The 20,980-nt window shown below is 37.6% G+C and overlaps 1 protein-coding gene across 1 annotated transcript in view; it reads left to right on the top strand.

Moving 5' to 3' along the window:
* The window catches only part of si:ch211-158d24.2 (multiple epidermal growth factor-like domains protein 9), a 106,006-nt gene that overhangs the window by 14,801 nt on the left and 70,225 nt on the right, over positions 1-20,980 (top strand). The window contains exons 3-4 of the mRNA XM_067413322.1: positions 9,131-9,270; positions 13,961-14,110. Of these exons, the coding sequence (XP_067269423.1) occupies positions 9,131-9,270; positions 13,961-14,110 (290 nt within the window). The remainder of the gene's footprint in view (positions 1-9,130; positions 9,271-13,960; positions 14,111-20,980) is intronic.

Here is a 20,980-nt window from a genome sequence, read left to right as displayed (position 1 = left end):
TGATGCAAGACAAGTAAAGGTTTTAGTATCTGCACAACTTCAGTTGCTTAGAAACCAGATCTTTCATGCATTCTTCCCCCTTCTGGAAAACATCTAAGCCTTTCACTTTAAAAGCTTCAGCACCCCAGTTCCACGGTTGTCATGGTTGTGAAGGATGCAGGGAGAAGAATGATGCTGGCATCTCCATGGCAGCAGAGAGAGAGAGAGAGAGAGAGAGAGAGAGAGAGAGAGAGAGAGAGAGAGAGAGAGAGAGAGAGAGAGAGAGAGAGAGAGAGAGAGAGAGAGAGGGAGAGAGGGAGAGAGGGAGAGGGAAGTGGGGGTCCAGTCGTTGTGTAACACTGACCTAGTTAATATGCAGCTGATCTGCCCCAGGGTCTCTAAAACATTAATGAGGTTTCTGCTACTGCTGCCTGCTCAACGCAGTTTCTCTCTCTGAAAACACACTCGTACACACATATAAACAACCAATCCAAATGATTAAGAAAGCCCCTGGTGATGTTATTATGATGTATTATGTGTCAAGCCTGCAGCATTGAGCGCATTAGTGTGCTTTGGCTCAAATCTGGCTGTGCTGCCTGATGCTGGTCGATTTTTGCTTTTAAAGTGTCTTTATTTGATCAAATACTATTTTGTGTGTGAATTATAAGGGTTTCTATTCAAAGAAGCACAGTCACTGAAAAGTGATTAAATCATTTTAATTAATTAACACATATTAATATCGAATTATTTAATTCAGTTAGATTGTTCATTCATTCACAGTGTGTTAATTACACATTGCCTGAAATATCATGTTTTAGAACTCAAATAAGTAACGTATTTGGCTTTCAAATTATATTTAAAAACTGTATTCAGGTACATTTTTACATGTTATTTGTGTTCAGTAAGATTGTTATGTTTTTGAAAATAGTCTCTTTTGCTCACCAAGGCAGCAGTAAAACTGAAAATATTTTAAGATATTACAATTTCAAATAATTGTATTTTAATATGTTTTAAATATGTAATTTATTTGAAGTAGAAATATTTTTTAACATGTACCTTAAATTAATATTTTTTCAAGTTTTTAATACTCTAATCAACATGGGTTTGGACAAATATACATGCTTTATGCAAATGTACGTTTATTATTGGTGAAATCATACTCAAAAGAGCATTGGTATTTTGTGTGTGTCAAACAGTGTGAGAAACAGGGACTTGGGAGTATTTAGTTCAATAAAACACGTGTAGTGTAAGTAGTGATGGTGTTAATGATTTAGCTCAGATATGAGCGAGATTGAGCTTCAGTGCATCGCACGCGCTCAGACTGCAGAGGATGTGCTCAGTGAAAAAATGCACGTGTCTTTCAACCTGGAGTCTAATAAAAGTTAAGTAGAAAATATGGTAGTTTATGTAGGCAATAACTGCACTTGTTTCAGAGTAATGCTATTGTTAAGCCTTTTTTTCCCTATTGTCTGCTGCTGCATCCTTTTACATCTATGGCTGATCACAATTTCGGGCCATGGATCGAACAGAAAATGCGCTCTGTGTTAATTTCGCATTAATAAAAATAGTGCCATTAAAATGTATTTGCATTGATGCGTTATTAAAGTGACACAAATATCGTCATTTTGCGTCATCAAAGGATTTTTCTAGCTATTTCCGCATGTTTTCATCTCGCGCATGGGTGGTGGGAGATCGCACTAAGGCCGGAGACACACTGCAAGCGTGGTGTGAGCGTGGCGTTTCTGTTGCCTGTCGCCCGCGGGGCGGCTGCGTGGCGATTTTATCTGTCTTTGCACACCAGAAGCGTGTCATTATATCTATAGTATTGACAGCAAAATAGGCTACAGAACATTTCGTTCTGTATTGACAGGTTTAATATTTCAAAATCGATAATTATTTTGTTTTTTTATTATTACAATTAGGCCTATATCTGCATTGATGTTAACCTACAGACTTTCACCCATGAAAATGTCATTTATTAATATGTATTCGTGTCAAAATGACATATAAACATCTTTTCCTATGCTATTTTGCCTAGAAACGCTTCCAACACGCTCGCGTGTTGCGTGAAAAATAGGCGTCTCTTCTATTTGGAGCATGCACGCGTTTTCGCGTGTGTGACGCATGTGACGCAGGCAGTATGCAAGCTCGTTCCGGTTAACATGGGAGCCGAAATAAAAACGGACACGCCACGCAGCCGAGACGCTCACGGCATGCTTGCAGTGTGTCCCCGGCCTAACAGCTCAGCTCGGGCAGCTGCAGGCATTCATGTAAACCAAGCGAGCAGAGCAAAGTGAGTGTTTCAACTTTCAAATGAATTCCTATGAAAGTTAAGCTTCCAAAGGCATGAACTGGAAACGTGACTGAACGCGTGTGAATGTATGCCGCGGACGCGCTTCTCACCTCAGCTCTCGTGGCTCCAAAGGCACCAAATTAAAAAAAATATTTCACATTTCTAATATGTACAAAAAAATATAAATATATAAAGAGATAGATAAAAAAATCCCTTTGACACTATATGTCAACAAAAATGAAACAAGTATTTTTAACCTGACAATTTTTGTTCAAGAAATGGTTGCAAATTGGTGCATACTTAATAAGATAATACCTAATTTGCATATATAAACATACAATTTCAGAAAACTTGTGATACAAGAAATATTTGCAATTCTTAATGCAATCAACTGGGGAAGTTTGGTGATATCTATTGGTTTTTCAATCAGCCGGAAGCTTGATATTTGACTTTGTAACGTGTTAAAAATTGATATTTTTCTTACAAAAACGCATTGATTCGCTTCAGAAGGCCTTTATTACACCCCCGGAGCAGTATGGATTACTTTTATAATGAATGGATGCACTTTTTTGGGCTTCAAATTCTGGGCTTCCATTCACTGCCATTATAAAGCTTGGAAGAGCCAGGACATTTTTTAATATGTCTCCGATTGAATTCGTCTGAAAGAAGAAAGTCATATACACCTATGATGGCTTGAGGGTGAGTAAATCATGGGGTCATTTTCCTTTTTGGGTGAACTAACCCTTTAAGTGAAACAATGATACTTTAATCACAGATCTGAATTAGGTCTTCTTGCAAATGGTTACTTGACTTGGCAGTGTAACCCCTGACTGAAACATTTATTGTGAAATATCATGTGACGCTTGTATGATGGCATATCATATTACAAATGACCTGTCGATACCATAATGCCATGTTCACACAGCTGAGATGGTGCTAATGGCTGGCTGGGCAGGTTTATTTCCAGTATTACGAGTATTTTTTATTGATATGACAACAAATAGCGTACGTTTCTTGGATTTGAGTAGCTTTCTTTGTAGAAAACAGCCATTTCTAAGTTACATTTATCAGTATCCCCATGTATCCCCAATACATAATGGTGTGCTTTCTATCCATTGGTATGGCTTTTTAAATAAGGCTAAATTTGTTCTCTAGAACTGGGGTGGATGCATTTAGATAAGCATCATGATGCTAACAGCTATAAACGCTGTCCTGTTTGGTGTACACACAAATGCTAAATGTGCCACCCTAATGAATGGTTCTGTTCAACAGCTGGCTTTAGAGAGCCCACAGACACAGACGAGGGGTCTGTCTGCTAATGAATGTGAACCCAAGGGAAGGGCGTGAGACTGGGTGTGATTGATCATTATCTGACCTTGAAAATCACTGTTTGTGTTTGATACAGTGTGGGTGTGTGTTTGGGAAACAGGCATCTTTATATGCTCCCACTGACATATTTTTTTAATCCGCAGTGTTATTAGGAAGGACAGATGTTTGCATTTTGCATCTGCCACAAGATGCCTTTTCTCTGGCTGTATTAAAGCATTAAAAGGCGGTCTTTGCTCTCTGTCTTGATCTCCCTCGCTCTTTCTCTGGAGATTGTGATTGATAGGTCATATATGTCACACCTCACTCTCATTCCCCAGAATGCTCTGGGAGCTGAGCCGTCGCCATGGCAACCTGCCTACTGGCCCGTGCACACGCACCCACCCACACGCTCTCCTACATCAAGTGCAAATGTATCTACTAACACCCCACAAATGTTAAGAGGATGCGTGTTAGGTAACAGCAGTGAATTCTTTTAACATTTGCTGTATCTATTTTGGTGTCAACACACTTTAGGAAATGTTGAAAAGTGTTACACCATTTACTGCAACATCCAACTTGATATAGCCCATATTCACCTTAAATGGTAACATGAGGAAAGACTGCGTCATATTTCACCACAAAATAAAGATATGACATTTAGAAGAGAAGACAATTAAGTAGTTTTTCCCACTAATTTCTAATTGCTATATTATAAAAATATAGGCTACTATATATATATATATATATATATATATATATATATATATATATATATATATATATATATATATATATATATATATATATATATATATATATATAAAATGTCCTAGCAATGCCCTAGAAACCATCTAGACTATCATAGCAACTACCTAGTAACAATCCCGAACACCCTAGCAATGCCCTAGCAACCACAGTGCACCATAGCAAATACACAGCAATCATGCTAAAGGCAACTCAGCACCACTTAGCATCTACTTGGAAATTGACTAGCTATGCCCTAGCAACTGCATAATGTCATAACTGCATACTTAAAGGGGGGGGGGGGGGTGAAATGCTGTTTCATGCATACTGAGCTTTTTACACTGTTAAAGACTTGGATTCACATCAAATACATAGACAAAGTTTCAAAAACTAATGTTGGACGTTTGATGGAGTATTTCTGTGTCAAAAATACTCCTTCCGGTTTTTTCACAAGTTTCGGAGAGTTTTTTTCGAGTATGGGTCGACTTGACGTTAATAAGAGCGGAAGGTCCTTGTATGGGCCGTACGGGCTCTTCTCCCGGTAGGGTGCGCGCACGTGACTAGAGCGAGAGAGGAAATGCACGCCCATAAACACTCTCTCAGCTGCAGATCCAATCGTCCGTGAACACTTCTGTCACGCCGCGCTCCACTTTATTCCTATGGGTGACATCAAGCGACTTCAACGCTTCAGCACAGCATTCCGGGAAGGCAGCGCTGCATTTGAACCGATTTGAACGCAGAAATGACGAGAAGCTTCACAACATCGCTTCAGTCGCGTCGCAAAGTGGATCTCCACGGTCACTGCTGTCACAGGACTTCACCAAATCATACAAGGCAAGGCGATAAAGGTTCGTTCCTGCTTTGGAAGCAGTCAGTGAGTAAATCTGCTTCAAATGTCTATGCTGTTGGCTATCATCGCGTGAGTAAACATCATTAAACGACACGATCGCGTACTTCGTCATTCAAATGCGCTAACTGTTACTCCATTGTTGTTCTATGTATAACGTTACACTAGTCTGACGTGCAAAACCGTTTTGCTTGCTACTGCTAAGGTTTAGTCGCATACAATAGTCCCTAAACCGAATCATGTCCTCATAAACTGCGAGTAAACCCACACAAATGTTCACAGGCCACTAAATACAGTACATACCACAGAGACGGACGTCCTGCTGCTACTGTTTCTCCTGTTCAATTTATTTCAGCCTCCGAATCTGATTCTTGATCATATCTGTATTAGCTGAGATCGATAGCCATGAGTTTCTCCACGCTTGAGGACGTCACCGCTTTGTGCGCATTTGTTATTCTTTAGCTCCGCCCACACGATACGCCTCCAGGCACTCGTTTTTTTCCGGAAAGACTCGGTACAGCCTATATTTCTTTTATAAATATAATAAAACTAAAGACTTTTATGTAAGATATGAAGGATGCAATACTACTCTATAGGTACTCAAGATTGACATGAGATTGACTAAAACTGAGTGTTTCACCCCCCCCCCCCTTAACAGTTTCTTCAGAAAATATAAAAAATAATAATAATTTCAGTGATTTTAGTTCTACATAGATGAATGGTCTAGCTACTGTATTACAAAAATGTAGGCTACTAGGTTATATATATATATATATATATATAATATATATATATCGTCCTGCCTAGACACAATGATTTTTAATTATAATCAGCATTAAATGACCACACAAAAAACAATAAAATAAGTATAAATATAATTCATATAGGTATTTCTCACACACACACACACACACACACACACACACACACACACACACACACACACACACACACACACACACACACACACACACACACACACACACACACACACACACACACACACACACACACACACACACACACACACACACACACACACACAAACACAGACAGGCCTATATTAAAAGGACGTCTGTCTCTTACTAATGGTGTCTTCAAAGGGTGTGACACTCTTTGTCTCCTTCTCCTTTGCTCTCTGTTTTACACTCCCCTAATATATAATTTAGGATGTGTGTCTGTATTTATTCATTCAGCTACAGATTGTGTGAGTGTATGAATTTCCAAGGCAGGTGATATTCTTTGCACCATGGGGAGCATCTCTGCAAAACAGAAGTGTCACAATTACCGTATGTTATATCAACAATCAGTCTGTAAATGTGGGTGGATGGTGACGATGACATTGATGATGTTCCTTCCTGTATTTTTTAAAACCATTCATCTATATTTTTAATGTCATTTAATGACATTTACTAATTTCCATTTAAAACATAACAAAAAAGTGTATATAGATCCTCAATTACACCCCCTTTCTCTCTCTTTCAAAATCTCCTTACTTTCTCTCAGACTCCTTTTTAGCTTTTGGTCTAATCGTTGGCTCTTTTATCCCGGCTGTTGTTGTTTTTCTGGGGTTTCCAATGTTGAGTCCTGTCAGCATGGCTGAGCGCTTTAAGCTTGTCCCACGGGTGTCATCGTCACCCCTCTCTCATCTATCACTCGCTCCACTCATACACAGGAACCAATCACACAACCCCTGGAAGCCCCACTACACCCCAACCTTCACCCCCTGACGCAACAGCCCTGGGGTGTGAGTATGTGTGTCAGTGTATGATATGGAGGTGTTTTTATGTGTATGGTGGGAGTTGAGTAATGACTGTTCTAAAAGAGTAAGGGCTAAAACATCCATTAAATGACATGATAATCAGCTAAATTACTAAATAAAAGAGTGAAAAACAAAAGGGGTAATTAGTGGGCTTTCTAAGACATTCATCAATATTGATATTGCTTATACATTGGGTTTGGGATTAGAGCCAAGGAGGTCTATAATACCTGGATTTAGCTCTAGCTCCCATTCATCTAAATAACGTAAAACAATGCCTTAACACCCACCCAGACAATCATAGCAACTACCTAGTAACCACCCAGAACACCCAATGCCCTAGCAAACACACATAGCACCCAACACGGCAATCATCACAGCAATCACCTTAATAGCTACTTGACTATCACCTAGCAATGCCCTAGAAACCACCTACACCATCATAGCAACTACCTCGTAGCCACCCAGAACACCCAATGCCTTAGCAACCACACAAAGCACCCTAGCAATTACATAACACTTATGCTAAAAGCCAATCAAAACACCTTAAAAGCTACTTGACTATCACCTAGCAATGCCCTAGAAACAATCTAGACCATCATAGTAACTACTTAGTAACCACCCAGAACACCCTAGCAATGCCCTAGCAACCACACAGAGTACCTTAGCAACTACATAGAAAACGTTAAAAGTCAATCAGATCACCATAACAGCTACTTGACATTCACCTAAGAATGCCCTAGAAACCACCCAGACCATCATAGCAACTGCCTAGTAACCACCCATAACACCCTAGTAATGCCCTAGTAAGCACACAGAACACCGTAGCAAATACACAGCAAGCATGCTAAAAGCAACTCTGCACTATCTACTTGGAAATTGGCTAGCAATGCCCTAGCAACCACCCTAGCAACTGCATAACATAACACTAATCACATTAGCTTTTCAGCCACTCACAATTTCTTCAGAAAATGCATGATTTCAGTGATTTTAGTGTTTGTGTGATTTTAGTTCTACACTGGTGAACTGTAAGTGGATCGTTCTCTGTGAGATTTGTTTGGCGATTTGTTTCTGTTCTGGTTATCTGATTTACTCTGGTTGGTTCTTTGATTTCCTACACATGAAACACTTCTAACAGCTCCAGTAGTTTCAGTAGTCAGACTACTGTTATGTTGGGTTGACCACTTTACTGCCACATTGAGATTAGACACAATCAGTGTGTGTGTGTGTTTGTGTGTGTGTGTATACATGTTTTTCTAGCCTGGTGGGGACTTCAACCTAAATGCACACAGACTTATGGGGACTTGTGTCACTGTGGGGACCTAAATTGAGGTCCCCATGCGTACAAAAGCTTATAAATCACATAATGAGTCATTTTGAAAATGTAAAAATGCAGAAAGTTTCCTGTGATGGGTAGGTTTAGGGGCAGTGTAGGGGGATAGAATATAAGGTTTGTACAGTATAAAAACCATTACGTCTATGGTGAGTCCCCAGAAAGATAGCGCACCAGACATATGTGTGTGTGTCTGTGTTGTGTGAGAGAGAGAGAGAGAGAGAGAGAGAGAGAGAGAGAGAGAGAGAGAGAGAGAGAGAGAGAGAGAGAGAGAGAGAGAGAGAGAGAGAGAGAGAGAGAGAGAGAGAGAGAGACAGAGGGATTCCTGGAATCAGGTCTGAAGCAGCAGATGGTTTCAAATGTGGTCTTGGCCACAGGTCCCTCATGTGTACCCACATGTAGTAATGTTGGAATTAAAAATGAAAGGTCTAGACTGCTTTAAAGTGTGCTTGACTGCATTTTAGACTAGGATTGTTAGCTGTCTAGGGCAAAGCCATGTGTGTGTGTGTGTGTGTGTGTGTGTGTGTGTGTGTGTGTGTGTGTGTGTGTGTGTGTGTGTGTGTGTGTGTGTGTGTGTGTGTGTGTGTGTGTGTGTGTGTGTGTGTGTAGGGGGATAGAATGTACAGTTTGTACGGTATAAAAAAACATGTCTATGGAGAGTCCCCTCAAAGATAGTGAACCAGACATGTTCAGACACTGTGTGTGTGTGTGTGTGTGTGTGTGTGTGTGTGTGTGTGTGTGTGTGTGATAAGATACCACAGGAACTGAATGCACAAAGAGAATGTTGGGAGCCGGCGCTATGTTTTCTGTATAAGCAGGCAAAATTTCATGTGTTCATGTGTGTTTTCTGTGTTCTCTCTCTTGCAGTTCAGGTATGTGTACATGTAAGATAGGCGTATACGGGCCCAAGTGTGACGACTGCCACCCTGGATTCTTCCACTTCAGCAGCACAGGATGCCAGCCGTGCCAATGCAACAACCACTCCACCTACTGCCACCCCCAGTCAGGTCAGTCCAGTGCACTTTTATCATCTCCACATTAAATATTAAGTTAAGCACAACTTTGGGAACAGGATTTTCCACCTTGACAAATCCGGTCAAAATTTAACTGATCTGGTTTATACACCTGCAGTACCAGTTTTGGCCACAATCTTACATACACTTCCTTTAAAATGTGCTTTGGTCAATCAGATGCTAAATACAGGTGTAAATGTTTTGAGCTTGTCCACTTTCTACCACTTCCAGAGGTAGTTGAAAATGCATTCCGGATCGCTTTCGTAGTGTAAACGTTCATGTGGTCGAATGTGTTTAAACAGTCGCAAAAGACCCCTAGTCTCCACCTACAGACCTAACGAGTAAACATTACGGGAAGCACGCTAGCCAGGTGGACTTTATAGTTTGTGCTATAAACTAGTGAAGCTAGTGAAGTTTTTAAAACAGCCATTCGTTTTTTGTAATCTCAATGTTTTTCATCACAGCACCAAATACTTAATACTTAAAGACTTAATAGGCTATTTTGTTTTAAACTTAAACATTTTTATGTTTTAATCTGGACTACAACATGCCCTAATGATTAGAATTTTTTTGATTTATTGTTCAGTAAAACTTCATTAGTTAACATGTTAATTAATTATTACCAAACTGACAATAACAAATACTTATAAAGAATTAATTATTCTAAGTAATGTTAATTTCTTAGTTACTGTTTAATAACATTAAAATCAAAATAAAAAATAACTTTTCTAATGGCCTGTCAACATTTGTGTGCGTTTCCTCGTGGTTTATGAGAACATGATTCGGTTTATGGACTATTGTATGCGACTAAACCTTAGCAGTAGCAAGCAAAACGGTTTTGCAGGTCAGACTAATGTATAAAAAACAATGGGGTAACGTTAGCGCATTTGAATGAAGAAGCACACTGTGTGAGAACGTCCCCTAGCCTAGCTTTATGTTTGGGTGGTTTTACAATAAACAAACTGACAAATTAGTCAGCTAAACAAATGTATTTAAACACACACCATACATCACATGCTCCATTGATAAATTAACTAACGTGTACACGATGGTGTTGTTTACTGATGTTTACTTACGTGACGATAGCCAACATAGACATTTGAAGCAGTTTTACTCACCACCTGCTTCCAAAGCAGGACCAAACCTTTATCGCTGGGACCGCTCTGTCAAAAACACACTTCTTGTTGATTTCCTGAAGTCCTGTGACAGCAGAGATCGTGGAGATCCACTCTTGCGACACGACTGAAGCGTGATGTGGCGCTTCTCGTCATTTCTCCGTTCAAATCGGTTCAAATGCAGCGCTGCCTTCCCGGAATGCTGTGCGGGCACATTAAAGTCGTTTGATGTCACCCATAGGAATAAAGTGGAGCTATTTATGGATATATATATATATATATATATATATATATATATATATATATATATATATATATATATATATATATATATATATATATATATATATATATACTGGATTATTTTGGTTTGGACTACAACAAGCTTCTTCCCGGGTTGGTGACATCATAAACCCTTGCTAGTCACCGCAGATGTGACTTCTGCCCGTAATGGTAAGGGGCGTGACGTTTCCAGACAACCTGTGCTTGGCACTTCAGCCAATAAAAATACATCGAACTACATTTGGCCATCTAACCAATCTAAGACCATCGTTTTTCAGAGGGATGGGCTTCATAGAAGCAGAAAGCAAATGAGCCATTCAGAGGACAGTGGAGGCAGCGGTGTGGAATAAAGGTCAATATAAGAAAAATAAGGCGTTTTAAAAAAAAGAAGAAGTATTAAGACATCTTATACTGCGCCCCATAAACACAACCAAGCCTAGAAAAAAGGTGCACTGTGTAAATTTTAGCGACATCTAGTGGTGAGGTTGCGACCCACCGTCCACCGTCCACCGCTCACCCCTCACCCCTCACTTTCGTAGGACATAGAGAATGTGTATGTAGATAGAAATGGCTCATTCTAAGGTAATAAAAACACAACGATTTATTATGTAAGGACTTTATACTCCACTGAAAACATTATGCATATTATATTGCATTTCTGTCAATAGAGATCCTCATAAATATTACACACTACACCTTTAACAAATACTCATCATCATCGTTATCTTTATTTATTTGAGCATCTGAGTTCTACAAAATTCAACATAGTAACAAGTTTCAACAGAAGGATACATGTGCAAATGATTAAGAGAATTAAAATAAAGGGGGGGGGGGGGGCTTAAGCTTATTAACGCCTACCCCCTTTTATACATATTTGAGCAGTAAATACATTTACTATAATCAATAAGACAGTCGCCACATATTTATATTGTCCTATTTCAGTGATATTCAATCAACAATATTAACTCACAACCATTCTGTTAATTCCAAGACAAGGAAAGAAGATTCTTTAATAAGCACACAAAACGCATCATTGCCAGTAACAACTAATAACCAATCTTTTAATTTGCTTTTTTGTTCCTTATTGTTATGCATTTAGTGCATTTCCTATAGATCACAAACAAACTCTTGACTCAGCCTTTCAGGGACTTCTCAATATAAAAATAAATAAATAAATAAATAAATAAATAAATAAATAAATAAATAAATAAATAAATAAATAAATAAATAAATAAATAAATAAATAAATAAATAAATAAATAAATATTATAATACAAGTTTTGATTCATGAACATTATTAAATCACATTATACTCAGTATTATCTGTTAATATAATATAATATAATATTTAATCTTTTAAAATAATTAAGTTATAAAACAGATGAACTACACAGATATATATTTTGAATAGGATATTTATTTGTTTTTATTTATTAATATTTTAAAAAAATTAATATTCATTTCATAAAGAATATTATGATAATTTTACAGTATTTTATAATGATATGAAGAGAAATATATAACGATTTTTCTTTTTGGGTGAACTATTTCTTTAAAATAATATCTACAGATTTGAGATTGACTCACCTAGAGCGATTCATCACAACATCCTCCACACTTCCCTCTCTTTTCTCTCTTCATCCCTGTATCCTAGGCAACCCAGGCTTAATTAACCTCAATTTGAATCAGAACCAAAAAACCCTATCAAAATAAAACTCATGCTGGTGTGTGTGTGTGTGTGTGTTAATTTGTAAAGCAAACCTGCTGACATCTGAGAAGTGTAGGCGTGTTTGTCTTAAATCATTGCACCCGAGCCGCAATCTACTGATGCCATAGACATGTTTGTCAACTGCTTGTTCAAGTGCATGTGTCTAGGAACCCATCTGTCTCTCTCTCTCTCTCTCTCTCTCTCTCTCTCTCTCTCTCTCTCTCTCTCTCTCTCTCTCTCTCTCTCTGCGGTGTGTGTGCAGATGGTAGCTGGTAACCTTTCCCCGATGCGGAAAGCTATAGTCAGATTTACAGCCCTCCTCAGTCATAAAACCCAATCAGCATCTCTGAGACTGCTTACAGTTCACAGACTCACACCCGCCCCACAGCATAATACCACACACACACACGCACGCACACACACACATTTGTTTTTGTGACAAATGGGGACATTCCATAGGCGTAATGGCGTAATTTTTATACTGCACAAACCATATTTTCTATCCCCTTATAATGCCCCTGCCCCTGCCCCTAAACCTACCCATCACAGGAAATATTTTGCATTTTATTTCTAAAAAAAACCTCATCCTGTATGATTTATAAGCATTTTGAAAAGTGGGGACATGGCCAATGTCCTCATATTTCACCCTCTCTTGTAATACCTATATGTCATACCCATGTCATTATACACATTTGTGTCCTCATATGTCACAAAAACAAACCCCCCCACACACACACGCAGTAACTCACAGAGCCAGAGAAACAGTGCGCATATTACACAAAGCCTTTTTGGTCTTTGTTTATTTTACATGCAAATCACCACTTACTGGATAACTGTAAGCATGCAGCCTGAGATGTGATAAAGCTGATGTATTTTTATATCATTAAAACAAAGAACGAAGAATAAAAAAAGTGAACAAAATGACATAGGTAAAATCTCACTTACACAAGATTTCATATTCTGAATAACTACAATATGAAAAAAAATCGAACCAGGGAACATAACACACAATTTCTGCCGATCTCATGTTAATATTGAGTACCAGTAGACCTGCATTCTTCATATCTCAGAAGAGTCTTTAGTTTTATCATATTTATATAAGACAGATACGCTGTACCAATTCTTGGCATAGCTCGTGGAGGCGTGCAGTGGGCGGAGTTAAAGAGTCACTCTCACACACACACACACACACACTCCCACGGGCGCGCTCTTACTCTCGCTCTGGTTTATGTGTGCACGCGCTCATCCGGGAGAAGTGCCTATACCCTAAAAAAACTGAAGGAGAAGAAATCTCCTTCAATTTTGAAAAAAATAAAATTTTGGGCATGTTTAGCACGAGAATCCAGCTCTTTAAAATGTTGTTAATAAGTCTGCATCCTACTTTGGTTTATATAATATAATATTAAAACAATAAGTCCTGTGAAGCCGTGGTTTACAGTGAATTTAGGACCCTTAAAGGGCCATTGTTCTCACCTTATATAATGGTTTACATAAGATTCTCAGAAAGTCATGAAGTGTCATATTCTGTCTATACTATTGCTAATGTTCAACTGTTCAGTATATTCTCCTGGCGTTTCAGGTGTCTGTTTGGACTGTCAGGACAACACTCAGGGCCACAACTGCGAGGAGTGTCTGCCCAACTTTTACCGGCGTCTGGGCGAGGGGTCCGCGGACGCCTGTCTGCCTTGTCCCTGCTCCTCTGAGACCTCCAGCGGCAGCTGCCATCTCGGTGGGTCCGCATCTCTGTGACATGTTGACAGGGTTAGGGCAGCTTCTGGCTTCAGCACATCATGTCCTGAAAAGTGTCTGGAAATGATTTAGGAGGGCAGAAAAATAGAAGGCATAGAAAATTCGATTGTGATTGATTTTCTATTGAATATCACTGATTGATCTCGACATTTACACGACCGTTCAAAAGTTTTTAATGTTTTTGAAACTACGTGAAATCTGCATTTATGTGATGATTCTTTTTATTATTCTAAACTTGTACTTGTTTTTATTATTTCTTTATTTATTTTCCCATGTAGCACGTTGAGATTCTTCGGAATGAAAAGTGCATTATAGATAAAATCTATAATTTATAATATAATTATATTAGATTAATTATTAGATTAATTATAATCTATAATTTATAAATTTAGAAATACAGTAATTTATTATTAATATTATTACAATTTCAACTGGTTTCCATTTGAATGTTTATTGCTGTAACGCCAAAACAGAATTTTTTCTGATTTTGTTTTCAATTATTATTAATTGTTTTTGGCGCTCAATTATTAATAATGGTTTAGTAATATTACAATATTCGAAAACAATATTAACAATATTTTTTGCGGAAATAGTTTTTCATGATTCCTTGATGAATAGAATGTTCAAAAGAACAGCATTTATTTGAAAAAATAAAAATAAGAATGTGCATTATAAATGTATTTATTCAAATTAATTTAATGTGTCCTTGCTGAATATTATTATTTGTTTTTTAAACACAACTGCACAACTGTTTTCAACATTGATAATAAGAAATCAGCATTTTAGAATGATTTCTGAAGCATCATGTGACACCGAAGATGTTTATTTATCAAATAGATGTATCCTTTGTGAGCATAAGATAATTATTTTAAAACCATTAAAAATCCTAATTATTTTACATTTTGACCAATAGTGTATGTCAAAAAAAAAAGTGGGGTTAATTCAGAGATCATGTTGCCTTTAAGGGTCAATCCCTACAGTTTGATTGGGCTCAAATCATACATACGCGACCTAACGACGGATGATTGAGTGTTCAGTAAACGGGTGTTCATTCCTTTATGAATTAATACACAACCTTGTTTTAACTCTTGGTTACAAGTGAAAAATGTTATGGTGCCAATGGAGCCAATCAAAGACTTTGTTTCCATCTCAGCTTCTCTTCCATTGGATGCAATTGCACAGCAACAGCCATGGTGATGCGGCTTTGGGTTGTCACTTTACATTTACGGTCAGTGGAGCCTGAGGAGGAAAGTCAACGAGAGAGAGAGAGAGAGAGAGAGAGAGAGAGAGAGAGAGAGAGAGAGAGAGAGAGAGAGAGAGAGAGAGAGAGAGAGAGAGAGAGAGAGAGAGAGAGAGAGAGAGAGAGAGAGAGAGAGAGAGAGAGAGAGAGAGAGAGAGAGAGAGAGAGAGAGAGAGAGAGAGAGAGAGAGAGAGAGAGAGAGAGAGAGAGAGAGAGAGAGAGAGGGCACTGAAAGTTCAGAACTCTTATATAAGTGTACTCTCAATATTGTTTATATATTTACAGGTCAAATATGTAGGGCATAAAGTACAGTCTGCCAATCATTATATTAATACTAATAATAATGGCTGGACTGTACATTAAGCCACTTATTACAGGGCTACTTAACAAATAAATAAATACGTGGGCATGAAATATTAATTTGAGTTGAATGATCTTGTAAAGAAGAGAAAGGGAAAATGAAAGGGAGTGTAAAATGAGGGAGATGAAGCAGAAGAGCAGTGATTATCAATGTGTCAACAGGCACACATCTGCGCCCGTCACCTTCCACGAATAAAGGCGTTTCACCTTCAAATTCCAAATTTTGTGGATTGGTTAAAGATCTGTGCTGTTGACTGAAAATGTGTAGCTTCAAATTCTGCAATTTACTACTAACCTCGAAATATTTCTACCTGCTTTCGAGGCTTTGCTATTTTTTGAATATGGAAAAAATCTAACCAGTCACTTATGAAATGAAAAAGGTAGCATCAGACAAGATTTTTATGTGAAAAAGGTGTGACATTTAGGTGCATTAGGCTTAAAGACCCCCATGAAATCAAAATGAGAGTTTTATGGATCCCCAGGGGGCACAAGGGGGGCCATGGGGGTCCACGGAAAAGTTGAGAAAGCTGAGAGATATAGTACACATTTTATTTTAATAAAATAATTACTATAATATTTGTGAATAAGATAACTTAATAAAATAACTTAAAATGACAATATACATTGATACAAAATAATACAATCCAATTTTAGTAGTTTAACTATGGTCACTGTAGTAAAAAAATGATTTCCATTTTCATAAGTGACAGGATGTTGCATCCATAAAATGCAAACTTTTTATTCTGACATTATTTATATTAACATTAGTTTCAGAATAGAACATGATCAATGTCAGCTTTTAACATTACATTTAAAAAGTGTAATGACACTATGTAGGCTAATTTCTATTTGTTTTTTTTGTGAAATAAGTCTTCTGAAGAGTATTGTTCCGGGCTGCATTTTTAAAAACATCAATGGTTTCTTTCTTATAATAAAAGTTTTAAAAACGCAGCTCTGTTTACTATCATACAATCAATACAGTGTAATCAGTGAGCACACTCTCTGTGATCGATTGGCTCTGTCTTGCAGCATTTGCGTGCGTTCAGATCATGGTTCAGATGAGCAGCCCTATACTACACAACTATTCAGTAACAGGTTATTCGTATTGACATGCATAAAATAATATCTTTAAATAAACTAAATTATACTTGAAAAACAAAACACATTAGTATCGATATTTTTTATTTGAGTATCGATAATTTTCGATACTTCATATGGATACACCCATCTCTAGAAAATGAGATTTAGATATAGACACACTGACAAACAGACATGTCCCAATGTCTCAACAGGAAATACTTCACTGATATCAAGCCACTTCATGTGGTCTTTATCCAAAGTCTGTGTGTGTGTGCCTGTGTGTGCGTGTGTGTGTGTGTGTGTGTGTGTGTGTGTGTGTGTGTGTGTGTGTGTGTGTGTGTGTGTGTGTGTGTGTGTGTGTGTGTGTGTGTGGGTGTTTACCTCATATGAGGACACAAATGTGTATAATGAAATGACATGGGTATGACATAGGTATTACAAGAGAGGGTGAAATATGAGGACATTGGCCATGTCCCCACTTTTCAAAATGCTTACAAATCATACAGGATGAGTGTTTTTTAGAAAGTAAAAATGCAGAATGTTTCCTGTGATGGGTAGGTTTAGGGGCAGGGGCAGTGTAAGGGGAGAGAAAATACGGTTTGTACGGTAAAACCATTACACCTATGGAATGTCCCCATTTGTCAGAAAAACAAATGTGTGTGTATGTGTGTTTATGTTTTTCTACCACGGTGGGGACTTCAACCTGAATGCACTCCGACTCATGGGGACTCGTGTCACCGGAGGAAACAAGCTTATAAATCATGCAGAAAGTTTTGTGTGATGGCTCTATTTAGGTATAAAAACCATTACGTCTACACTGTAAAAAATTATTTAGAAAAAAAGTTACCTTGTTGCCTTAAAATTTTGAGTTAATACAATGATTTTTTTTTTTTTTTTTTGAGATTCGACAACTTTTATTAAAATATTATTAAAAGATTTTGTAAGCATATTGGGTAATTGTATGTGTTTTATTTCTGCTGACGCTATTTTCATGATTTATAAAAAATGTTTTATGTGTTTCAGATACAATAATATTTTGAGTTTCTATTTATTAAACAAATTTCCTTCATTGTATCAACAATAAACTCAAAATTTTAAGGCAACCAGGTTAAACCAACACATATTTTTTTTTACAGTGTATGGAGAGTTTCCACAAATATAGTGAACAGTGAAATATAGTGTATATAGTATATAGTGTATATAGTGTACACAAATATAGTGAACAGCCATGTGTGTGGTTAGTTTCCCCGGTGACGTTAAAGGTGGTAAACCCTCATGTGTGCATTATCACACTGTCTGTAGCTGAACCTGGCACAGGCACGGCCGAGGAGTTCTCATCGCAGGAATGGGAGGAGTGCCGAAACGAATTCCTCCGCCTTCTGGCCACTTCCGTCTGTCACAGCCCAGCAGTGTGTCTGCGTCTGCGTCTCTCTGATTTGCCCGTGACAGATTTGTGTTTGTTGCAGACTGTGGCAGTAAGGCCAGTCGGGCCGGGGGTGCGGGAAGAGATCTGGTTCAGTGAGGGGGTTGACCTGGCAACAGCGGCCATTGAGAAAACAGATCAGTGGTGTCATGAAACAGCGCAGAAGCTTGCATTACTGCACGCCTGCGTGGAAGATTTGACATTTATTCAGAACATCGTTTTATTGATACGAAACCTGGTAGCAGGCTGTTGTAGGTCAGACAGTGAGTGTGAGTGCCAGGCGGGTCAGGATGTTAATCCAGCGCAGTCGTTCACACATCCTCTAAGTGTGTTTTTTCTTTCCTATCATAAATATTTCAGAGCCGACACCAGCTAAGGTGTGTGTGTAGGGGGTCCATGTAAACCCTACGTTGTGGGGACCAAAAATATAGTAATACGGGTAATTCTTGACCTTGTGGGGACATTTTCTGGTCCCCATGAGGAAAATGGCTTATATATCCTTCTAAAAAAATGGAATTTGAAAAATTAAGAAATGTTTTTTTTTTTTTTTATAAATGGAAAAATGCTGAGTTTTTTTTTTTTATGAGGGTTGTATTTAGGGATAGGTTTAGGGGATGTGTGTGTGTGTGTAGTGTGTACTTGTTTATATCACATTGTGTCCCCACAATGTAATATAAACCTGAGATCACCTACATTGTGGGGACCAGTCAGCAGTCCCCACAATGTAAATGGATTTATAAACATATTAAATTATGTTTTTTAGTATGTTTTTTTTTTACAAATGTAAAAATGCTGCATGTTTCCTTTGATGGGTAGGTTTAAGGGCAGGGGCAGTATAGGGGGATAGAATGTACAGTTTGTACCATGTAAAATCCATTACATCTATTGGAAGTCCCCACAATTCACAAAAACCTAACGTGACTGTGTGTGACTGTGTGTGTGTGTGTGTGTGTGTGTGTGTGTGTGTGTGTGTGTGTGTGTGTGTGTGTGTGTGTGCATGCATTTGTGTGTGTTTTCATGTTTTTCTATTCCACTGGGGACTTCAGCCTGAACGCACACTGACTCATAGGGACTCATGTAACTGTGGGGACTTAAAAAATGAGGTCACCATGAGCTCATACAAAATGAGTAAAAAAAAAAAAATTATACATTTTTTTTAAATGTAAAAATGCAGAACGTTTTGTGTGATGGGTAGGTTTAGGGGATAGAATATACAGTTTGTATAGCAAACCTGTGTGTGTGTGTGTGTGTGTGTGTGTGTGTGTGTGTGTGTGTGTGTGTGTGTGTGTGTGTGTGTGTGTGTGTGTGTGTGTGTGTGTGACACTCTAAGGAAGTTATAATCTTGGCTCCTCCATATTCCACTTACAAAGTTTAGATTAAAATAGTACATTTAAATATATTCTCAATAACTCTTCATTTTTATATCCTGTATTTCTGTGTATTATGATTTCAGACTTTAAATCTGGTGCTGTGGCACCACCTTGTGATTGGATTTGGAACTTTTGGGGGCCGCTTATAGTTCCAAATCCAATCACAAGGTGGTGCCACAGCACCAGATTTAAATATATTCTCAATAACTCTTCATTTTTATATCCTGTATTTCTGTGTATTATGATTTCAGACTTTAAATCTGGTGCTGTGGCACCACCTTGTGATTGGATTTGGAACTATAAGTGGCCCCCAAAAGTATTTTACACTCAAATTACCCTTATTGTTTGATTCCAATGCTTGAATAATAATAATAATAATAATAATAATAATAATAATAATAATAATAATAATAATAATAATAATAATAATAAAAGAGGATTCTCGTTAATAATAATAATCAAGACAATCAAGACAGGCTTTTCTAAGAACTATCTTTACTTTTCAGGGCCATATGTCTATGTCTATGTTTTTTTTGTTTTTTTTTTGTTTTTTTTACAATTTCATCAACAACATATATGTGACAATAATTAAAACAGTTCTGTTGAACAAATATTTAAAAAAATACAACAAGATTAACAATACTAATAATAGTTACAGTTACAGCTGAAACATTGTATACCTAAAATTGTTCCCTAAAATGTTATTTTTGTTAACTGCATTTTTGTTAATAAATATGACATGAAAAAAATATGATAACAAAATAAAAGAACATGACTAAAACAAAACAAAACAAAACAAAACAAACAAACAAACTTCCCTTCCCATCAACTTCACACAGGTGTCTTAAAATATAAAATAAAACATAGTTTGATATAGCAGTGACACAAGAAAGTGGCCAGAAGACATTTATACCTTTTTAAGTGTGGCACAACTGCCCAAATACTTTAAAGGGTTAGTTCACCCAAAAATAAAAATTCTCTCATTAATTACTCACCAACATGTCGTTTGACACCCGTAAGCCCTCCGTTCATCTTCGGAACACAAATTATGATATTTTTGTTGAAATCCGATGGCTCAGAAAGGCCTTCATTGACACCAATGTCCTTTCCTCTCTCAAGACCCATAAAAGGCACTAAAGACGTCGATAAACAATTCCATCTCACTACAGTGACTCTACAATAATTTTATGAAGCAACGAGAATAGTTTTTGTGTGCAAAAAAATACTAAACGACTTATATAGTTATGGGCCGATAAGTTTTGAATGCTATAAATCAGCGTATCGATTCATAATTTGGTAAGTGTCACGCGATTTCAGCAGTTTGGCGGTTTGACACGCGATCCAAACATTGGTGTCAATGGCCTTGCTGAGCTATCG

Source organism: Pseudorasbora parva, chromosome 13 (genome assembly GCF_024679245.1).
Source record: "Pseudorasbora parva isolate DD20220531a chromosome 13, ASM2467924v1, whole genome shotgun sequence".
NCBI classification, from domain to species: domain Eukaryota; kingdom Metazoa; phylum Chordata; class Actinopteri; order Cypriniformes; family Gobionidae; genus Pseudorasbora; species Pseudorasbora parva.
Note: the sequence above shows the minus strand (reverse complement) of the source record. Positions and strands in the feature narration are given on the sequence as shown.